The sequence below is a fragment of the Eriocheir sinensis genome, chromosome 19 (assembly GCF_024679095.1).
Source record: "Eriocheir sinensis breed Jianghai 21 chromosome 19, ASM2467909v1, whole genome shotgun sequence".
Taxonomy (NCBI): Eukaryota; Metazoa; Arthropoda; class Malacostraca; order Decapoda; family Varunidae; genus Eriocheir; species Eriocheir sinensis.
In genome coordinates, this window is record NC_066527.1 from 2,594,829 (window position 1) to 2,617,313 (window position 22,485).

The following is a 22,485-nucleotide window of genomic DNA, read 5'->3' on the forward strand; positions in this document are numbered from 1 at the left end:
ATAAGTGAGAGGCACAACAATTTAACAGAGACGAATGAATAACTTAACGATGACTGCATATTTGATACCTTTACAGTTCTACTTGCATATATCTCGTCCCTGTAATATCACATTCATAAGTGACGCAACTGAGAGGGAAATTAATACCTGCAGGATTTATCGTACACCTGATAGATGTAAGATGAATCTTTGATAAAAACGTAACCTACATTAGAAAATAAAACATGGTATAGCTGATAGATACATATGATCTAATCAACTGAGTGAAAAGATATTGGCTGGAAGATTGAATAGATATGCAATAAAGCTAAATATAATTGTAATAGAGGACATGCTGCCTAGGAACAAAAACTACAACTGATGGCCATAAACGTACAAATTAACTGAAAAAATAACAATACAATAGCTGGAATACTTAGGAGGTAAGACAAAAACTGAAAGGAATTGGAAAATAAGACGTGAATACAATAAATCAAAACTTCTAAAAATCGAAAGTTTAGCAATGAAATATTCCTGCGATGTAAATGAAATGTGCAAGTAATTACCGTAGACTATACCACTCTATATATGCAAAACTTCATTTTAAAGATAAATCAATTAACCGAAGGATTAAGCAATTAAACGAAAACTAAAAAAAAATATTCGCATGTAAATGAAACGTGAAAGTAATGACCGTAGACTTTACCGCACAATTTGTATATATAAAAAACCTCAATTAAAAAAAAATACAAACAGAAGAATTAAACAAACGGACAAATGAAAGATCTCGACGCTGAGCCAGGATAAGCAAACAAACACTAGCAAACAAAAAACACACAAACACCTGAACTCACAAACAACTAAAAACAAAATCGGACTCTCAGACAAACGATCCAACTCTCCGCAAAAAAAGTAATGAAAACTAACCCGATAGATAAAGGGTGAGGCACGAGGCATAAATCCGAAATGACAGATAGATAAACAATGAAACAAACTGATGAAAGACCAACAAAAACTTTCCCTGGTTGGCGGTAATGGTGGTGGTGGCGGTAATGGTGGCGGTGGTGGCGGTGGTGGTGGTGATATATGCGGCAGAGGTTGGGAAAGGTCATGCTGGTGGTAGTGATATATTTGCTGGTGGTGGTAATATTGGTGATGGTGGTGGTGAAGGTGGTGGTGGTGGTGATGGTTATGCTATCAGTAATTTTGGTGGTGAAAGAGTTAGAGTAGTAAAAGCGATACAAGTAGTAGTAGTAGTAGTAGTAGTAGTAGTAGTAGTAGTAGTAGTTGTAGTAGCAGTAGTAGTAACAGTCGTGGTGGTGGTGAAGGTGGCTGAAAGTGTGACACCATAATTTAGTCTAACGTGGGTTCGAATCCCACACAATGGTTTTCGATCGTGAGTAATTCGCGTTTTCCATTGCGATATTGTATTTTCGGCGTCTCTCGAGGAAAAGGAGGTCAAAGGGGGGAGGGAGGAAGGGTAGGACTGTTGCGCTCTCTCTCTCTCTCTCTCTCTCTCTCTCTCTCTCTCTCTCTCTCTCTCTCTCTCTCTCTCTCATTTGTTACGTTCTTTTTTCGCAGCGACTTGAGTCTTTTAATCCTTCTTCCTCGATTCTTTTAAGCCTTCTCATCTATTACCTCCTGCATTCTAGTCTCTCTCTCTCTCTCTCTCTCTCTCTCTCTCTCTCTCTCTCTCTCTCTCTCTCTCTCTCTCTCTCTCTCTCTCTCTCTCTCTCTCTCTCTCTCTCTCACTACAGCTTGGTTCTTCTTGCATTTTCATCTTCAATCTCCTGCATATTTTACTCTCTCTCTCTCTCTCTCTCTCTCTCTCTCTCTCTCTCTCTCTCTCTCTCTCTCTCTCTCTCTCTCTCTCTCTCATGACCCCACCTATCCCTAATTAACATGTGGCTCGGTACAGGTGGAGGTAGATCAGGTTGAGGTGAGCGAGATGAGGCAAAGGTGTGCGGGGCCGGGCAAGACGCGAGCCGCTATTTATAATTCATGGGATCAAACCCGCCTTTATGAGCGCCAGTTATCAAGATTACACTGGAGAAATATTGCGCGCGGAGTGGAATTTCTTTAAGATAAGCCGATCATGTGCAATTAAAGCGCCTTGTTATTCACCCCGATTATAGTTTGCCGGTAACATAACGACGGTGATTAAGCTGTGAGGTTTATTAAAAGGGGTTGTTTGTAGGTTGAAATTTCTTATATATTCTTATATATTCTCTGTAATTTCTGATCTGCTCATTTTTCTATTTTTTTTTCTATTTTTTTTTTTTTTTTTGGTTTATTAATAGGGTTGTCTATACGCTGCAATTCTTAAGCTATGTTCTTTATCTAGTTTTTTTTTTTTTTTATCTTTCTGTTGATTTATACCGTTTCTCCTTTTGTGTGTGTGAAAATATGTCTATGTAAATTCTCCCTTTTCATTTTTCTCATTTTTCATTTTTGGTTTCTTAAAAGGGTCGAGTGTACGCTGCAATTCTTAGGCTCTATTTTGTATCTAGTTTTTTTTTTTTTAATCTTTCTGTTGATTTCTGCCGTTTCTCCTTTTTGTGTGTGTGAAAAAATGTGTCTGTAATTTCTTATCTTTTTTTTTTCTCTGTCTTTTTGGTTTATTAAAAAGGGTCGTCTGTACGTTGCAATTTCTTAGGTTATTTTCTTTATCTCGTCTTCTTATTAACAGGTCAGTTGATTTTTTTTTCTCTTTTTTTTTGTGTGTGTGTGAAAAGATGTTATGCTGTGTTATGAGGTTTATAATAGTGTGTTGTATGTACGTAGTAATTACTTAGGAAGTCTTGTTTTTTTCATTTCGATGTTAAGAGATTCACAGTATTTTTTTTTCTTTCATTTCTTTCTTTTATGTGAGTGAAAAGAAAAAGACGAATATGCCTTGAGGTATACTGAAGGGTGTTTCTATGTAGGTGGGCAATCTTTTTTTAGGCTGTCTTCTTTGTATTTCTTTCCGTTCAAAAAGTTAGGTGTAGTTTTCTTTTGTTTCTCCGTTTTCTTTCGTGTGTGAAAGTTTAAAGGAAGGAGGAAATACGTTTAAGTTTTCTCTTCGTTTTCCTGATTTTATATAATTAACCTTCGTGAAAAATATGTTGGATCATTTTTTCTCAGTTTTCTTTCCTTCGTGGTAAACTAAAGATAATTCGTTTCCCTTTTTTCTTCTCTCTATAAACAGACATCTGAGAAATTTGTAAGCCCTTTTTTCTTCATTTTTTCGTTCAGTTCCGTAAAAGATTAAAGCGAAGACAGAAAAAAACGGTTCTTCTTTCTCTTCAGTCTTTTTTTTTTTTTATAGTGAGGCAAACTTCGTAAATTCCGCTGTCATTTTTTGTTCTTGCTCTTCTCTATTCTTCGTTCGGTTTCGTATAAAAAAAAGACCAGTAAAGGAAAAATGCAAAAAGGTATTATCAGGCGGGATCTCGAGGTAAAGGAGGAGGGAAAAGAAGGCAAGGAAACATATTATACACGCTTGAAAATGCAGAGGAAAACGGGAGAGAGATTTTGAGCGTGGAAGGAAATGGAGGGAGAAAGTATGAAATGAAAGGAAGGGAAGGAGAGAGTTAGAAAGTTAGGTAAAGTTAGGTAGAGTAAAGCAAGGTTATATTAAGGTAGATTAGGTAAGGTGAAGTAAGGAAAGGTGAGGATAGGTAAGCTAGGAAAGGCAGGGGAAAATTAGGTGTAGCAAGGTAATGTAAGGTAAATTTAGGTCAGGTTAGGAGGTTAAGATAGGTAAGATAAGGTAAGGTAAAGTAAGATAAAAGTAGGGTAAGGTAAGGTTAGGTAAGTAATATGAGATAAAGTGAGGTAAGAAAACGTAATGTAAGGTATTGTAAGGTAAGGTAAGGTAAGAAGAGGTAGTATAGAGTAAGGTAAAGTAAGGTAACGTAAGATGAGGTAAGGTGGTCAGGTGTGAGACAAGTAAGATAGAGCAAGTTAAGGAAAAATAATGAAAAATGAGTTTAGGTAAGGTAAGAAAAGGTTAAGTTAGGCAAGGAAAGCAGCGAAGAGGTAAGGAAAGGTAGAGCTAGGCAAGGAAAGGTACACTTAGGCAAGGGAAGGAGTGGAAAGGTAAGGTAAAGAAAGGGAAGGGCAGGCAAGGCGAGGTGAATTCAAGTGTGAGACAGGTAAGATAAAGTGAGATAAGATAAAATGAGGTTAGAAAAGATAACGTTGGGCAAGGGAAGGAAAGGCAAGGGAAAAAGTGGTAAGGTAAGGAAAGGTAACGTTGGGCAAGGGAGGGAAAGCCAGGGAAAAAGTGATAAGGTAAGGAAAGGTAACGTTAGGCAAGGGAAGGAAAGGCAAGGGAAAAAGTGGTTAGGTAAGGAAAGGTAACGTTAGGCAAGGGAAGAAGTGGTAAGGTAAGGAAAGGAAACGTTAGGCAAGGAAAAAAGTGGAAAGGTTAGGAAAGGTAACGTTAGGCAAGGAAAAATGTGGTAGGGTAAGGAAAGGTAACGTTAGGCGAGGGAGGAAAGGCAAGGGAAAAAGTGGCAAGGTAAGGAAAGGTAACGTTAGGCAAGGGAAGGAAAGGAAAGGGAAGATGTGGTAAGGTAAGGTAAAGTTAGGCAAGGGAAGGAGGGAGAGGAGAGGCAAAGCGCGGCAAGGCAGACTGGAGCGGGTTTACCTGGCGACTCAACTTTATGCAGCGCCTCTCACCTTCCGTTTATGATCCTTTTTAAGCGTCGGGGCAGAGTGAGCGCTGAAGAAGTTGAGAGAAGCGGGCCATATTTACGTAAACTCTCTCTCTCTCTCTCTCTCTCTCTCTCTCTCTCTCTCTCTCTCTCTCTCTCTCTCTCTCTCTCTCTCTCTCGTGATCTTCCTACAACTTGATTATTCTTCTCTCATTAATTCAAACTTCATGCACTTTATCTCTCTCTCTCTCTCTCTCTCTCCTTTTCCTTTTACAACAACAACAACAACAACAACAACAACAACTACTACTACTACTACTACTACTACTACTACTACCACTGCTACTTGTTCTTCTGGATCAATGGCACGTCGCAGGCTAGGACACAAACACCCCATCAAGGCGACTATCGAGCGAGCGAGACCCTAACCTACAATCAGCCGTGAAAGAGAGAAATCAAAGCCCACCAACCTAATTCCCGCTCTTGTAATGCTGCCACAAGGCCTCGCCCGCGCGCTATAGCTGTCCCCCGACACTAAGGCTCTCGTATTGACGCTCATTGCTGCCTGTCTCGCTACCCTTCCCCTCGCCTCCCTTTCTCCGCGGTGAAGTACGAGGGGTCTTTTAGAGTGCAAGTTCGTCCACTCTCCATGGTATTACCTCTCTTGCTTATTGTTGTTATTATCATTATTTGTAGTAGTATCTGTAGTGATGGTAGTGGTTGTAGTAGTAGTGGAAGTGGTGTCGGACGTCATGGTAGAGGTGGTAGTAGTAGCAATGGAAAAATAATACAGTAGTGGAAGAAGAAGCAGTATTGGATATAACATTAGTGAGATTTGAGTTATATACATTTATTAACTTTCTATATACCTTGCCTTCCCTTTCGCTCCTATTCCCTACTGCTCCCTTACATTATAAACTACTATAGGATATTCGAGTTTATTATATACTCTCCTTACCCTCACAAATTCCAACCTACGAATACTATTACTTTCTGCAGACGCTGACACTCGTAAATTGCTTTCTAACTTCCTTAATTAATATCGTCCAAACTCTATACCGTTGCTGAACTTGCTGACTCTGAACCTATTCGACTCACAACTTTAACTCCCCTCTCCCTATCGTTATATCTGTACTGCAATTTAGAGTATTACCTAAACCCTCTAATCCCATATATAGAGAGCAAAGCAATTGACGATAAATTATTCAATACCTTATTTTCTCAATCCTCCTTTAAATTCTAAGGCGCCTGGAGTCACCTTCGGAATAAATATCCAATTTCCATTTCATTTGCATTTAGTAAGTTTGTAATATTCCGTTCCTTGGCGGGGGGCGAGATTAAAGTTAATGTTATATATGTGTATGTGTAAGCAGGTATATGTGTGTGTGTGTGTGTGTGTGTGTGTGTGTGTGTGACAAACAACACGTCAGAAGCATAATGCACGGGCTTTGTTAACAATGATTTACAATGTATTTCTTTCATTTATTTGGTGCACTTTACCCTTCTCATTCTTCCTCCTACTGCTTTGCCTCTCTCCTCTGTCTCCTCCTCCTCCTCCTCGTCGTTGTCGTCCTCCTCCTCCTCCTCCTCCTCCTATTGTTACCACTACCTTTAATCCATCCTCCTATTATTGTTTCTCCCTCCGCATTATCCTTCATTTCCCCTTATTGCTATTCTCTTCTTCCTCTTTCCGGACTCTATATGCAATATTTACACCTTCCTGCCTACTGACTCATGTTTCTGCCTTTCTTTTATCTCATGCATTTTTCATCACTACTACTACTACTACAATTACTCTTCTTCCTCCTCCTCCTCCTCCTCCTCCTCTTTGATTCTTGTTCGATTCTATTCTCTTTCCCCCTACAACATCGTCACTTCTCATTTCTTATTTTTATGCTCTTTTTCATCTCTCCCCTTTCCTTGCCCCTTCCTTTCTCTCGTATTCTCTGGACTCTCTTTTATCTTACATTCCTTCCATTACACGCTACTTCACTAAAATTTATTCTTATTCAACTCATTCCTTCCTACTCTCCCTTCACTTGCTCTGTTTTCAGCTCTACTCTCCTTCCCTCTCCTCTCAACTCCTCCCTTCCCTTGTCTCTATTCCACGCTACTCTACTCCTTCAACCCATTATCACCCCTCCCATTCCCTCACACACAGGCAAGCTACGTGTCGAGATCTTGGGTCCCCGCGAGAGGTACATCGAGGCTGGCTCTTCGCTGGCCCTCACCTGCCTGGTCACCTCGGCCCGCGCGCCCTCCACCCTCGTCTACTGGTACCACGACACGAGCCTCATCGACTACAACTCTCCCAGGGGCGGCGTGAACCTTAAGGTGAGCTACGGAGGGAGGGTAGATAGACGGGAATGGGTGGTGGAACAAGAGGAAAAGGAGGAGGGGAGAGAAAGAGGGGAGTAAATAGATATAAGTGGGTGACTGGAAGAAAGAGATGGGTGAAGTCATAGAGAAGGTGGGTAAAGGAGGGGAGAAAGTGGGTGTACGTGGGTGATTACAAGGGGGTGAAAATGAGATAAAGGTGGGTGAGGAAGAGGAATAGGTAAGTGGGTGATGGGAAAGACTAGATGGGTGAATGAGGGGGTGGTGGGTGAGGGAGGGGAGGGGAGTTGGTTAGTATAAGTGGGCGAGGGAGGGGAGTAGGTGGGTGAAAAGGGGAGGAAGCGGATGAAAGTGGGTGAGGGAGGAAAAAACGGAAAAAAAAGGTGCAGGACAATATAGCTCGATGGAAAATCATTAAGGAAAAAGAGCAGAAGAGAAAAAATAAGCAGGGATAAAAGAAAAGAAAAAGATGAAGTAAATGAAAGAGAAAAAAATAAGCAGTGATAGAAAAAAAGGAGAAAAGGAAAAGGAAGATAAAATATAAAATAAGCAGGGAAAATGAAATAAAAAATAAGCTCGAAGGAAAATCGCGTTTAGGGAAAAGTACAAGAAAAGAGAAAAACTGGGCAGGAATAAAGTTACTACCAATAAGGAATAAGAGAAAAAAAATTAGTTGGAGAAAGAAAAAAGAATAGAACAAGAGAGAGAGAGAGAGAGAGAGAGAGAGAGAGAGAGAGAGAGAGAGAGAGAGAGAGAGAGAGAGAGAGAGAGAGAGAGAGAGAGAGAGAGAGAGAGAGAGACGATGACTCGGGCAATGGCAAGGCTTTAGTGGATTTGAACGCTCACCGGAACAATAAAAAGGCGGCGCTACTGATGTTATTGACTCTCTTACACACACACACACACACACACACACACACACACACACACACACACACACACACACACACACACACACGGGGAGGGAAAATGAAAGCATGGCGGACAAAGAAAACGAGAAAATATTGGACCCATAAGCAGAAAATATTAATTCCAGGAAGAGCAAATGTGTAGAAGAGTATTGGAGAGACATGAGTAAAAGAAGATGAGTGTTTTTTTTTTTTTTTCATTAAGTGCTGGAGGTTCATTGAGGCCGACGAGGACGAGGACGAGGAAGAGAAGGACAAGAAGTACGAGGAGGAGGAGGAGGAGGATTAGTAAGCGAAAGCAAAGAGAGACATTGATCAAAAACGAACAAAATAGGTGAATGAAAAAGAAGAAAACTAGAAATGGAAAAAAATAAGAAATCACTGAAGAAAAAAGAAGGAACAAACGGAGGAATATAAGAACACAAAATAAAACGGAAGGAATACAAAGAAAGGATAAGGATGTAAAAAAAAATAAGAGGGAATAAAAAGAGGATAAGGATGGAGAAACATCAAGGAAAAATGGAAGTCAGGTTATGAAGGTGAGAAGGAAGGAAGGAAGGAAGGAAGGAAGAAAGGAAAGTAGGAAGGGGGGGAGGTGTACAGTGAGGAATGAAGGAATATACAGAATTGAAAGAAAATAGAAAAGTAAGGTTGTGAAGGTAAGGAAAGTGAATAGATTTGATAACGATGGAAAAGAAATGGAATAAAAAAGGAAGGAATACAAAAAACAAAAAAGAAAGGTTAGGTTGTGAAGGCGTGAAAGGTGAATAATTGATATGGATGGAGAGGGAAAGAAAGGAAAAGGACCACCTCTCCTCCCGAAATTTACCTATCCTTCGGCCACTCCTCTAACTCTTTTTTGGAGCAGTGATTAGCGGGCTTTTTTTTCATTATTGTTTCCTTTTTTTTTTTTACGCCCTTGAACTGACTCCTTTGCTGTAAAAAAATAAGGAACAAAAGGTGGAGGTAGGGAAGGTATACAGTACAGGTGATAAGACACACGGGTGAATGTTGTGAGTGGGAGTCATCCATCACGGGCTCTGAATGGACTGAACAGGCGAGGAGTGGAAGGAAGGGGAGGTGTGAAGGAGAAGGACGACGTGTGAACGGCTACCTCGCCTCACCTCAACTACCTAATCGACACCTCAAAAGCCTCGCACGTTCTTGGGCTCTCACGTTTTTTTTCCCATTTTAGAGCAAGTTCGATGAAGCTCAAAACTGTTTCCGTATGTCTTTTATCTCATGGTACTTTTTTTATGTACTATTCTGAACTTTTTTATTTTTTTTATTTCCCTACCTATTTCACTTCCCATCTCGTCCTTATCTTTCTTTCTTGCCAGCTTTTTCTCCTTACTTCGTCTTTTCTTTTTTTTGCATATATTCGCTCCTTTCACTCCGCGTCTCATTTCTATTCTGGCAATCCTTTCTTCTTTTTCTCATCTTTATTTTTCCTTTCGTAAACATGTATTCACGTTTTATATCCCCAGTTCCATGCTGTATTTCGATCCAAGCCTTTCTTCACCGCTCCCTCTTTTTCTCTTTTTAACTATTTTTTTTCACCTTATAAACCTCAATCCCATCTTTTTCCTTTCTTATAAGCTTATTCTTTCCTTTATATACATTAATTTGACTTTCACACCCCAATCCTAAGTTCTTCCTTCCTCACTAGCGTTTATTCATTTTTTTTCCTTTATCGCAAGCCTTTCCTTTCCTTTTTGTTTACGCATGTCTACGCCTTTGTACCCAGTTCTCATGTTCTTCCTATGTCACTATTTTTTTCTCCATATTTTGTTCAATTTATTCGCCTTCTGCAACCCTTCCTCACAAGCAATTTTTTTTATATTCTTTATGCATGTATTAGCCTTTTATGCCCAATTCTCATGTTCCTCCTTTCTGGCAACCATTTCTATCAATTTTTTTATGCATCTTCTCGCCTTTCACACCCCAGACCCATGTTTTTCTATTCCCACAAGCTTCTCCGCACGCTATTCTCCTTCCCCCAGCCCCAACTTTTCTTCGTGTCTGGTCTCATTGCACACTCCCATCTTCCGTCCCCTCCTTCAACTCCTCGCATGCCGCTCCTCACGCTCGCTTCCCTCTTTTTCACACCACTTTTCTTGGCTTCTGTTCCCATCTCGCACTCTCATCCTATATTCCCTTCTCTCCACGCACTGTACTCCGCCACTAACTCAGCCAGACACACGCACGCCACCCTGTCCTACGAGCAAGCATCACGTGTGTTTTGGTGTTTCTGTGTGCTCGATGTGTTGCCAATTTGTGCAGGTTGCTTTACACACGCAGAGGAGAGGACGCCGTGCCTAGACAATGCTATGCTGTCCCTGTCTCCACCCGCCGCGATATCCTCTGTCAAAGAACTGAAGGCGAGGTTGGTTGGTGAGTTCGTCTGCATTTCTACACGTTTGCTTTGTGTTGGTAAGTGGTGTTTTCGTTGTGGAAACCTGAACTGGAAACGACGGATTGAATGAAAACTGGATGAATGAAAACTTGAAATTGAACTTGAATCTATACATGTAAACTACGAATAGCAACGTTGCATGAAAAGTGAAAAATTGTAGTGCTTAGTGAAAACTAAATTTTGAGGAGTAAATTTTATGAAACTATGATTAACAACTATAAAAAAATGAAAGCGATACTAATATAGAACTTTTTTACATTGATAACGTAATCCATTTTCCCATAAGAGCAGGAACACTGAAAGCGACACCAATACATTACACGATACACAACACTTTTTTCTCATTCTCAACCCTGATCGCCTTTCCCGTAACACCATTGAAAGCGACACCGACACACGACTCGATACACAGCTTTTTTTATTATTCTGACACCCTGATCGCCTTTCCCACAAGCGCAATGAAAGCGAGACATAACACATAATACTTTTTACGATCTGACAAAGTTCTCCCGGCACTCATCAGAGCAATCAATGTAAGCGATGGAAAGTGGAATTTTCAAAATAGTTGCCTTGTGCTCGTGTTGAAACCTAAAGAAAAAAATAGCGTGAATATCGTGATTCCTTGTTCTGGCAAGCGAGACATATCGATACGTAATACCTTTCACTTCCTGGCAATTCTCTCACATTTACCATGAAGTGAAGGGAAATGGAACGTTACGAGCACAGGTCTGTTATTCAATCAAGCGAGACATGCCAATACATAATACCCTTCACTTCCCGACAACGTTCTCCCGTTTATCATATGACCAGGAGCAAGTGAGTTGGACACAGAAAACTTACACCTGAATGTCCAGAAATCCAAGAGGCCAACCACAAAACACGGGCACAATGCAATATGTTCCAGTGGCTAAACTTTCCTCGCTAAGGTCACTTGAAGGTTTTTAATGGAATTTGTTTCGAAAAAAAAAAAAACTACATCCCAAAATTCTGAGACCGTCACGGTGTTAAGTATCTGTACGAAACACGAAGTTCTACAATAAACTTAAGTCCCCCTCTCTCCAAGCCCTAAGCATGGGTAACTTTGGCATTATAATCACCCAGTTAAAGTTAAAAAAAATCCCCGTATCCTTCTGAAAGACGTAAACGTAAAGCTCTCGCATTAGCTTATCTCTCCCTCGCCGAATCAACTATGCATATCAAAATTACCCTCGACTAGGACACGTAAACACAACACCTGAGTCCCCTTCAACCCGTCGGAAGCCCAATAACATGAAACTCTAAAAAATGCTTACCTCTTTCTACCTCAAAGACCAAAGGTATGCATATTGGGAACACACTTTTGCCATAAGCGACGAGAGCACTGCATCAACACCTCAATTCTCCTTAAACCTATAAAAAACACAATAATACGAAGCTCTCAAAATTGCTTCGATCTTTCCCCCCAAAGACTAAAGGTATGCATATTGAGAACACTCTTTTGCCTCACACGACGCGTGGGCATCAACAACTCATGTCAATGTAAACCTCTCAGAAACACGATAATGTGAACCACTAAAAAATGCTTTGATGTTTCCCTCTCAAAGACCAAAGCGATGCATATTGAAAACACTTTTGCCTCAGACGACGTGGGCATCGCATCAACACTTTAGGTCCATGTAAGCTTCTCAGAAACACGACCACAAAGCCTTCCTGCACACTGAACTCATCCCCTCAAAAAATAATATACCATGAATATTGATAACAAATTTTTAACCTTGGATGACGCGAGCATTGCATCAACAACAAGTCCCTGCGAGCTTGTCAGACTCACGAAAACACTTAGCGATCATAGCAGCCACTTACGGCGCTGACAAAGGCACAAGAACGGCGGTATTTGAGTCTTCCTTTTGCGGTAGGATTCACCACAACAAAAGACAGGTAAGGAAAAGGAAGAAAGAGAAGACCTTAACAACGGGGAATAGGAAAGAGGAACCTGATGTGTGTGGGAGGGGAGAAAGGAAGTATCTGTACGTGTGTGTGTGTGTGTGTGTGTGTGTGTCGTGTGCACGGTTCAACAGCCCTTCTCGCCTCACCGCCAACGCAGTCACTCCGAGCCTTTGCATCGGCTCCATAAAACCATCCATTTGCCTTAGTGCTTCGAGCGTAAGGCGCATTAAAGTTTGTCGAGTCGAGGCATTCACGGCGTGTGTGTGTGGGGGGGGGGGGGGGTATGCTTTCTTTATCTCTGCTATACCGCGTCCGCGTAATGTTGTGTAATTTTAATGTAACGCTTACTTTCAATTACGACTCTTTAATTAACGATGCACCTAATCGCTTCCCGACGTCACATTAGTCAAATCAGGAGGAAAGAAAAAAGGGGACTGTAAAATGTGAAGTCTCTCGCTTTGACAAACTCACTGAAACGGGCTATACCTACAACGTTGCAAGCCTCATTTGTTTAGTGTGTATCTAATCATATAATGTACGGTTTACACTGCGATCGAAGGAGTTTCTATCAATCAGTCTATCTTTCTATCTATCTATCTATCTGTGTGTCTAATAGTTAAGCAGTCAATCGATCAAGCTGTCTATCACTAAATCAATTTATCAGTCACTATCTATATATGTCTGACTTTATCTATCACTATCAGTCTCTCTATACATTTGCATTGCGTTGTGCTCGGTGAGGCTTAATATTTCCTGGCATCTTGCAGTTCCTTGCACCATTACGTCTCCTTCCTTCCTTCCTTCCTTCCTTCCTTCCTTCCTTCCTGGTTTCATCAGAGTGGATGTCTCTCAAATGAACGAGTCACATAATATTGATAAGGGGTGTGTGTGTGTGTGTGTGTGTGTGTGTGTGTGTGTGTGTGTGGAGAGAGAGAGAGAGAGATGGAAGGACGACAACTCACACACACATATTCTATTTGCCTACATTAAAACTGGAGAGGAAGTAACTACCCACATATGAAGAGTAAAATAATATTGACGATTATTTTTATTACATTTTCCTTCCTTTCAGCCGCCATTTTGTTCTTCGTTACCGCAGACTAAAGTGATTCGAACATTATAATTAAAGTCATGGCGAAACTACTACTACTACTACTACTACTACTACTACAACTACTACAACTACTACTACTACTACTACTACTACTACACTATTTTGTTGTTTACTAAATAAGAAAGTGATGGAAAGTGCAACATCATATGACTAATTCAACCTTCCTTAACCAACTCAAAAATGATGATAACGATAATAATAAAGTGATAATGATGAAAATGATATTGATGATGACAATAACGATAATAAGGAGGAGAAAGGGGAGGAGAAAGATCAGAAAGAGGAATGAGAAAGAGGAGGAGAAAGATCAGAAGAAAAGGGAGAAGGAAATTAATAAAGAGAAGGAATAAAGTTAATAATAAGAACAACAGAGACAACGACAGCTCACACACACACTTTAAAAGAAGCAAGAAGCAGCTGGAGAAGAAGGAACAGAAGAAGAAAAAGAAAAAGAAAGAATAAAAAAATGACAAAGAACAACAACACCAACTACAACAACAACTCACTCCGGCATTAAAAGAAGCAGTAGCAAGAAGAGGTAGCCGCACTGTGACGGGCCGCTTCCATCACTAATTCAACATCCCTTCGCCTTAGTCCGCGCCCTGTGTACACGCCCAGTCTCGAGCAAACACCCGGGAAGAAAAGATGTAGCTGTGTTGGCTCAGGAGGCCGCCAGGTGAGGGCACGCCACCTCGCCACCTGCTCAATACAAGGCATTCGAAGTTCGTCAATAATGCCACACAACGACCTGAGAGCTAATCGATGCGCTTACGAAAAACAAAAATTAAAATGGTCGTGGTGTTTTGTCTTTTTTTACGTCGGTTCACATTAAAGCGGAAGGGGAGTTGAACGACATGCAAAACAGATACAAAATGCAGAAGACAACGAACCCAGTGCTGATATCTTTAGAAGCAGACGAAAAACTAGCAGGGTATTTTTGTTCTTTTTTTCTTGGCTCGCTTCACGTTAAAGAGGAAGGAAAGGTGCAGAATACAACGACCTGAGTGCGAATCGACGCCATAAAAAATATTGTTGCAGTAGTTGATTTTATTTCTTCCTTCGTTCCACCAAACAAAACCTTATGATGGTGGGGTTTTTTCGTTTCCCTTCCTGCATCTCACCCTACATAGAACTGTCATGTTTTTTTTCTTTTTTTTCCTTCCTTTGTATCGCATTGCAAAAAACTGTCAAGGTATTTTTCGCGTTTATTTTTCCTTGCTTCGTCTCACCTTACAAAAAAAACTATGATGGTATATTTTTTTTCTTCTTTTTCCTCACTTCGGATCACACTACTGAAGGAAGAAAATCAACCGTTCCCCCATTAGTCAAAATTAAAGTTGCAACAAAGCACAAATTTTATCGCCTAATCTCGCCACATCATTATTTTTCCAACACTTCATCACGCAACCAAGAAATTGTGACCGACTCCTACACCAACAAGGCCGATTATAGCCACTAACATAATTGCTAAACATCTGATGAGTCGATAAAGGAGTGACGAATCGCAAAGTTGTGCACTAGAGAATCACTAAGTACTTACTCGCCCAACATCATGAGGGCAAACAGTGCGGCAAAGCATTCACTCAACTCGCACGCACGGACACATTATCAGCTCTGTCTTCATTAGAGATTCATGTATTACCAGCTCAGACCCCAACGGCAGGTTCTAAAGCGCCTTACTACATCCACTGTCTCTTACTCTCTACTTTTCATTTTATATTTTTCTTTTCATGATTGTGACCTGATATAACCAACGGAGATAAGTGATATGCTGAAAGTGCGTGTTATATGTATCTATTATATGTAAGATGCAAGTATTACCAACTCAAACCACAACGGCAGATTCTAAATTGCCCAACTACTCTTTACTTTCAACTGGGTTTTTTTTCATAATTGCGACCTTCTGTAGCTAACGGAGATAACTGATATGCTAAATGTACGTATTATATGTATCTACTATATGTAAGATTCAGTTATTACAAACTCCAAAACCAATGGCAGATTCAGCAATGCCTAACTACATCCACTTTCACTTCAACCTACTTTCAATTCAATTTTTCTTCACGTACTCCCGACATGTAATAGCAAACACAATTAATATGCTGAATGTTCTATTATAACCCGTAAGATTAAAATATTACCAAATCTAATACCTACATCAGGTTCTAAAGTGCCTAACTTACTCCACTGTCGCTTCAACCTATTTCCAAATCAGTTTTTTCTTCACAAACTCGCGACGTGCTACAGCTAACAGGGATACTTAATATGGATGTGTATATCATAACCGGTAGAAGTGGGTTATAGAAAGTTCGTAAGGGAGGGAGTCTGGGATACCAATATTGCTGGAACTTATGTCAAGGGAATGAAAAGGAGAACGAGTAATATAAAAGTTTATCTACATAACAGACCACCTCAGAACTATGCAAATATGTCTGGTATACTAATATTGCTGGGAGTGAAGGCAAGGGAATGGAAAAGAGAGATTGTAATATAGAGGTTTCTCCTCTTTACAGGCCACAGCAAAACTAATCTAAGAGTGTCACTATACAGTTCATATTTTACTTTTAATTCGGTTCTTCGATTTTTTTGCTTTTGTTAGGAGTAGCGTTGAGCATTTTTTTTTTTTTTTTTTTTGGGGGGGGGGTGTTGTTGCTGCCTCCCTTGCTGTAAAAATAACTTGGAAAATCCCTACATACTCTAAACATTTATTACTTGAATCACTAAGTTCATAAATCGCTTAATACCAATGCTTTCCTCTTTCCAGGCGCGTTTTCTTCTTCTTCACTTTGAGCTGCATCCTTGACTGAAAAAAAAACGCACAAACAAACAGTCTGTACATAAGTCCCTAATTAGGTCAGCAAACACGTAGTCACTTACCGGAGTAGCAAAAATGCATTGCCAGCCAACGGGTCACCAAGCAGCGTCAGCCACTCCACAACGCCTCAAGGGCAGGAGATGGTACGCAATTCCTGGAAAAAATAATTAAACACAGTCACTAAGCAGCTCCTACAGTAAACCCGAAAAGCACGGCAGGAGATTTCCTTGAACACAGTCACTAAGCAGCTCCTACAGTCAGCCCGGAAAGTACGGCGGGAGATTTCCTTGAACACAGTCACTAAGCAGCTCCTACAGTCAGCCCGGAAAGTACGGCGGGAAATTTACTTGAAACTGCTACAAGAAAGACGATAAAAAAATAAGCAAGAATATCGACACCTCTCTCCTGGTCCCTTCTTCTTTCTGCTTTCGTTCTGAGTAGAGTCTAAGGGGCTTTTTTTATTGCTGTTTTTCTTTTGTTTATTTTATTTTATTTTATTTTATTTTATTTATTTTTTTTTTTCCTTGAGCTGTCTCCCTTGCTGTAAAAAAAACAACTTGAAAAATCACTAGACACTGAACATATATTACTTGAATCATTAAGTTTATAGGCCGTTTAAGACCAGCTTCATAATATTTTCATGCCGTTATTAGTTCAGAGCAGGACAAAGGTAATTCCCGACATCCAAACCTTCTTTCTCATATATTAGTGTACTCCATCCTGCTCTGGTACTCTAGACACTCACTGAACTTATATTACTTGAATCATTAAACTTATAGGCCCATTTAATACCAGCATCATCATAATTTCATGCCGTTATTAGTTCAGAGCAGGACAAAGGTAATTCCCGACGTCCAAAACTTTTCTCTCGTATATCAGTGTACTTCATCCTGCTCCGGCACACGCTTGAATTTATTATCTCTGCCTTGTCCTCTGTCTGCCCTGACTTCAACAATTTCCTGAGTTTCCACTGTATCATTTCCGTTGTCAGACTGTTATCACTTCCACTCCTCCCGGAATTGGCCTCTCTTTTGGCCACTCTAATTTTTTTAGGAGCAGTAAGTAGCGTTTTTTTTTTTTTTTTTTTTTTTTGTGTGTGTGTGTGTGTACCTTTGAACTGTCTCCTTTGCTGTAAAAAAATATATATATGCTTCTGCTATTACCTGGTTATTAGTTACACGCATGATATGGCCTTTCAAACTCCATTTCTTGTTCTTGATCGTCATTAGAATATCTCCAACTTTTGTCTGTTCCATAATCCAAAATCTTCGCTTTCTCTCTCTATAAGTTATTCCTAGCAATTTCAATCCAGTTTTATTCGAGCAGTTCTTGCCTTTACCTCGAAAACTACAACGATAAAGGAATGCACATAATAACAACGAACAAATTAATTACTCAGAAGATTCACAAAATAATAACAAAGGACAAATTACCGAGAAAATCCACATACTAAAACGAACAATTTACTAATAAAAAAAACATAAGAACGACGAGAACATGACTCAACTCCACATAGAAACAAAGAACAACTACTAAGAAGATCCACACAATAAATACAGAACAAATTACTAATAATAACATAATAACAAGCAACAAACCACTAAGGAAACCCACATAAAAACAAAGAACAAATTACTAAGAAAATCCCAAAATAACAAAGAACAAACTACTAAGAAGATTCACACATTAATACAAAACAAATCACTAATAAGATCCAACATAATAACAAGCAACAAACCACTAAGGAAACCCACATAAAACAATGAACAAATTACTAAGAAAATCCCCATAATACCAAAGAACAAACTACTGACAGATCCACATAATATCAACGCACAAATTACTACAGACAGTCGCTGACAGTCACACGACACTCATACCAACACACAAACACAACAACACACACAAAGGCCAACACAAGAAAGTCGATTACCAAACAATCACTGAAGCCGCAAAACATAGGCGCTTCAAACATACCACCACCACCACCACCACCACAGAAAGTCAGGTGAGGTCATGTAAGGTCACGGAGGTCATAAAGATGGCGCCCACCCATTAGAGGATAAGCCGAGTTGAATGCAGCGACCCTGACCAGGATTATGTGACCCATTCACGACCTCCTCTATTACAAAGCCGCCACCTCCTCCTCCTCCTCCTCCTCCTCCTCCTCACACCAAGGGAAAGCGGCTACAAAACACCATTGAGCGGCCATACACACACACACACACACACACACACACACACACACACACACACACACACCGAAGCATCGATTTAGCGGCGGCTGCGACAAGAGGAGACTCGAGGCAATGTGCGATTACTTGGAGGCGTGTTGGTGCTCTCTCTCTCCCTCTTAACATTGCTCTAGCCCGGTCGCATATTCCCGATCTCCCTACTGGTATGTGGCGCTCTAGAAAGGCGAGGGTTACGAGGAGACCTGATCGAGGTTTACAGAGGGAATCAGGGGCGGATATAAGGGGGGGGCCCAGGGGGCCCGGGCCCCCCCCTTTGGGCTCTATAGCCCCGGGGCCCCCACAAGAAGGGGGCCCCCACAAGATTTATTATATTAAATTGTAAAAATGGACTCACAAATTTATCACATCCCGTGACATTCTAAAAAAAAACTCTACAAACATACATGATAGCCTCATTCTTAAAATCGTATTTACAAGTACATTATGTAAGTTATGTAACAGTTTTACATTGAATAGTTAAAATGCTTTATATTGACAGTAAGCCTTATTTGGGCAGCCTGTATTAATAGTAGGGATTGAATAGATAAATAATAGACCGTTTAGTGCTATTTGAAAGCGTTATAATTATGAGAAATAGGGTTATAATAAGCCTTTACAAGGGATTACGTCGCTTACACTCCGGTTACCACACAATACCATTAAATATATAAAAAAAAAAAATTAAAATATACTATAATACACCACAACCTATACATAAAAACACGTTAATATATATACCTTATTACATGTATTTATTACAAGGTGCAGTTTGGCGTATTAAATATATTACAATGTCGATATCTGGGGCCATTATCTCTGTAGGAAAATGCTTTATATTGACAGTAAGCCTTATTTGGACAGCCTGTATTAATAGTACGACTTCAATAAATAAATAATAGACCATTTAATGCTATTTGAAAGCGTTATAATATGAGAAATAAGGATATAATTTGGGTTTAAAAGGGGTTACGGTCGCTGGTATGGTTGGAACATTATTGGAACCTCCTTCTCCGCGCCTGTGCGTCCGCCGCCTGGAAATTTACGAGGCAGGGTGAGTATATGGTGCCATTTCTCCATGATTATAACACGTTACCATTCCAGATTGCTATGAAGGGTGAATGGGTGACCGAAAATTCTGCCGTCGGGCCCCCCCCAAGCTTTGTTCCTAGATCCGCGCCTGAGAGGGATGAAAGGCTTTAATAAGGGGAATGTAAATTGGGTTTTGGTTGTAAAAGAGCCGGTTAGGACACGTAGCAATGGTTTTAGGTTAGATAGATTCAGATTCAACAGACCGAGGTAAGAACTGGTTTGCTAATAGAGTCGTGGGTGAGTGGAACAGACTTGGCAGTAATGTTGTGTGCGTCAATACCAAAGAAACCCTTACTCTTCATACTCTCCCTCTTCTTGTTTTCCTTTATTCGCTTGTCCCTGTTCACCATCTCTTTCCCTTTGTTTTTCCTTGCTGGTTTTCGTTATTCCTTTTATTTTCTTCATTTCTTTTTTTCTTACTCTATTTGCTTCATCTTGTTTTCCACCCACGTCCAATATTTGCTTCTTTTCCTTACTGGCTTTCGTTATTCCTTGTTTTCTTTTTCTTCTTTACTCTTTTTTTACTCTTTGCTTCATCTTGTTTTCCTCCGACGTCCAATATTTGTTTCTTTTCCTTGCTGGCTTTCGTTATTCCTTGTTTTCTTTTTCTTCTTTACTCTTTTTTTACTCTTTGCTTCATCTTGTTTTCCTCCGACGTCCAATATTTGCTTCTTTTCCTTGCTAGCTTTCGTTATGCCTAGTTTTTTTTTTCTTTACTTTTTTTTAACTCCACTTGCTTGATCTTGTTTTCATCCGACGTCCAATATTTGCTTCGTTTCCTTGCTGGCTTTCGTTATTCCTTTTTTTTCCTTCCTTCTTTTCTCGTTTTTAACTCTATTTTCTTGATCTTGTTTTCCACCTACGTCTAATATTTGCTTCTTTTCCTTGCTGGCTTTCGTTATTCCTTTTTTTTTCATCTTTAGTTTTTCATAAGAGGGTTTTTTTTACTCTAATCGCTTGCTCTTGTTTCCCTTCTACGGCCTTTATCATTTTTTCTTCTCTTCCTTGCTAGCTTTCGTTCTTGCTTGCTTTTTTTTTTCATTTTTAGTTTTTCATTATTTTTTTTTACTCTATTCGCTCGCTCAAATTTCCCTCCTACGTCCTTCTTTGCATATTCTCCTGACTGGCTTGCTGGAGGAGGAGGAGGGAGAAAAAGAAAAGAGTAGGGAGGAGGAGGAGGAGGAGGAGGTGGAAAAAGAACATCAGTTGGATATGATTAAGAACAGCAAGACAGATAGAGAAAGAGGAGGAAAGGAAGAATAAAGAAGAGTGAGGAGGAGGAGGAGGAGAAGTGAAAAGAAACATCTCACATTCGATCAACTTTCACTTAAACTCATTTCCGTAAACCCTACAACACACACACACACACACACACACACACACACACACACACACACACACACACGCACGAACCCCCCCCCCACACTCCCCTACACCCTCCCACACAAGCACCAGCCCACACGCATACACACAAGCACAGACTCCCATAAAGCCAACCTGCTGCTGCTCTGCCCTTCCTGACACTCTGCATTAAGGGGATAAAACTCGGCCCATCCCGCCTCGAGCCAGCCACCGCCACGACCTCATCCCCGCCGCCTCCTGACAGCCTCGCCCCGGCCTGCTCCTGCGATTATGCCCCAAGTTCTCAGCACAAGCCTCCATAAAGGTTAGGTAGGACGGGAATGAGAAGGAGCAGGAGGAGGAGGACTGGAAGAGGAGGAGTAGAAGGAGGAATACAAGAGGAGGAAGAAAAGGAGGAGGAGAATGAGAACAAGGAGGACGAGGAGGAGGAGAAGGAAGAACAGAAGGAGGAAGAAGAAAGAGAAAGAGGAGGAGAGATGGGTAAGGCAGAGGAGAAAGAGAAGGAGGACGAGGAGAAGCTAATGAAGAAGGAAAAGAAAAAAGGAGAATGCAAAATATGCGTGAAAGAAGTTGTAGTAGATAGTAGTAGTAGTAGTAGTAGTAGTAGTAGTAGTAGTAGTAGTAGTAGTAGTAGTAGTAGTAGTAGTAGTAGTAGTAGTAATAGTAGTAGTAGTGGCTGAAGCAGTAACGAGTATGAATCTAAAAAGCGTCGGCCCAAAAATTCTTGCAGAAGTGGTAATAGTGGAGGCAGTAACAACAGCAGCAGCAGCGAAAGAAAAAAAATACAAGTAGCAAAAGAAAAATAGTCGTTCTAAAATAACATCATCAGGGGCAGGAGGAGGAAGGGCAGAGGTAAGCGTAGGTGCTCCCAGAAGCGTTCCTCGTAAATGCGTGAAAACAGCGTGTGAGCGAGGCACTGAAATGGGAAAACAGAGGCACCAGCGGGGGACAAAAACCTCTTGTTCCCGCTCTCTCCCTCGCCCGCCCCAAGCCCTACCCACCCACCCCCACCCTTAGCAATCTCCCTCCCATCAGCCGCTAATCCTCCCTCCCACCTACCCATCCTCAACTTCCTACCCTCTCCTCTCCCCAACTCTGTCCTCCCACAAGGCTCCCCCCCCATCCCAATCCAACATTTCTCTCTCCCATCCAACCACCCTTAGCGCTATTCCCCACTCCCTCACACTAATCCTCTCCCACCCTACCCACCCACAACCTACTACCGTCTCCCCAACTCCATCCTCCCACAACCCTCTCCCCACTCGCATCCAACAGCACCAGCACTCTCCCACCCACCCACACACCACCCCCATTTTTGTAATTATTGTATTAACACCTAAACAGTCCCTCAAATATCATCGACCAATTGTAACAGTCAAATCCAAGGCTGGGAATCGCTAACCTATCACCCAATACCTAACACTTAAGACATGACTTTCCTTCCTTTAACAGATCGACCAGGAGGCAGACTAGACCACAACACGCAAGCCACTTCTCAAACATAATTATCCTTAAATCATCTTCATCTCCTAAAGCAAACACATTTAAAGCTGAGAATCACTAACCTAACACCAAACACCTCACACATGCCCCATTCCTTCCTTCAACAGATCGACTGGGAAGCAGACAAGACCACAACACGCAATCCACTTCTAATACATA

At 40.8% G+C, this 22,485-nt stretch overlaps 1 protein-coding gene across 1 annotated transcript in view; it reads left to right on the forward strand.

Moving 5' to 3' along the window:
• LOC127000943 (zwei Ig domain protein zig-8-like) overlaps positions 1–22,485 on the forward strand; it is a 93,806-nt gene that overhangs the window by 70,865 nt on the left and 456 nt on the right. The window contains exon 6 of the mRNA XM_050865119.1: positions 6,784–6,956. Coding sequence (XP_050721076.1) covers positions 6,784–6,956 — 173 coding nt within the window. The remainder of the gene's footprint in view (positions 1–6,783; positions 6,957–22,485) is intronic.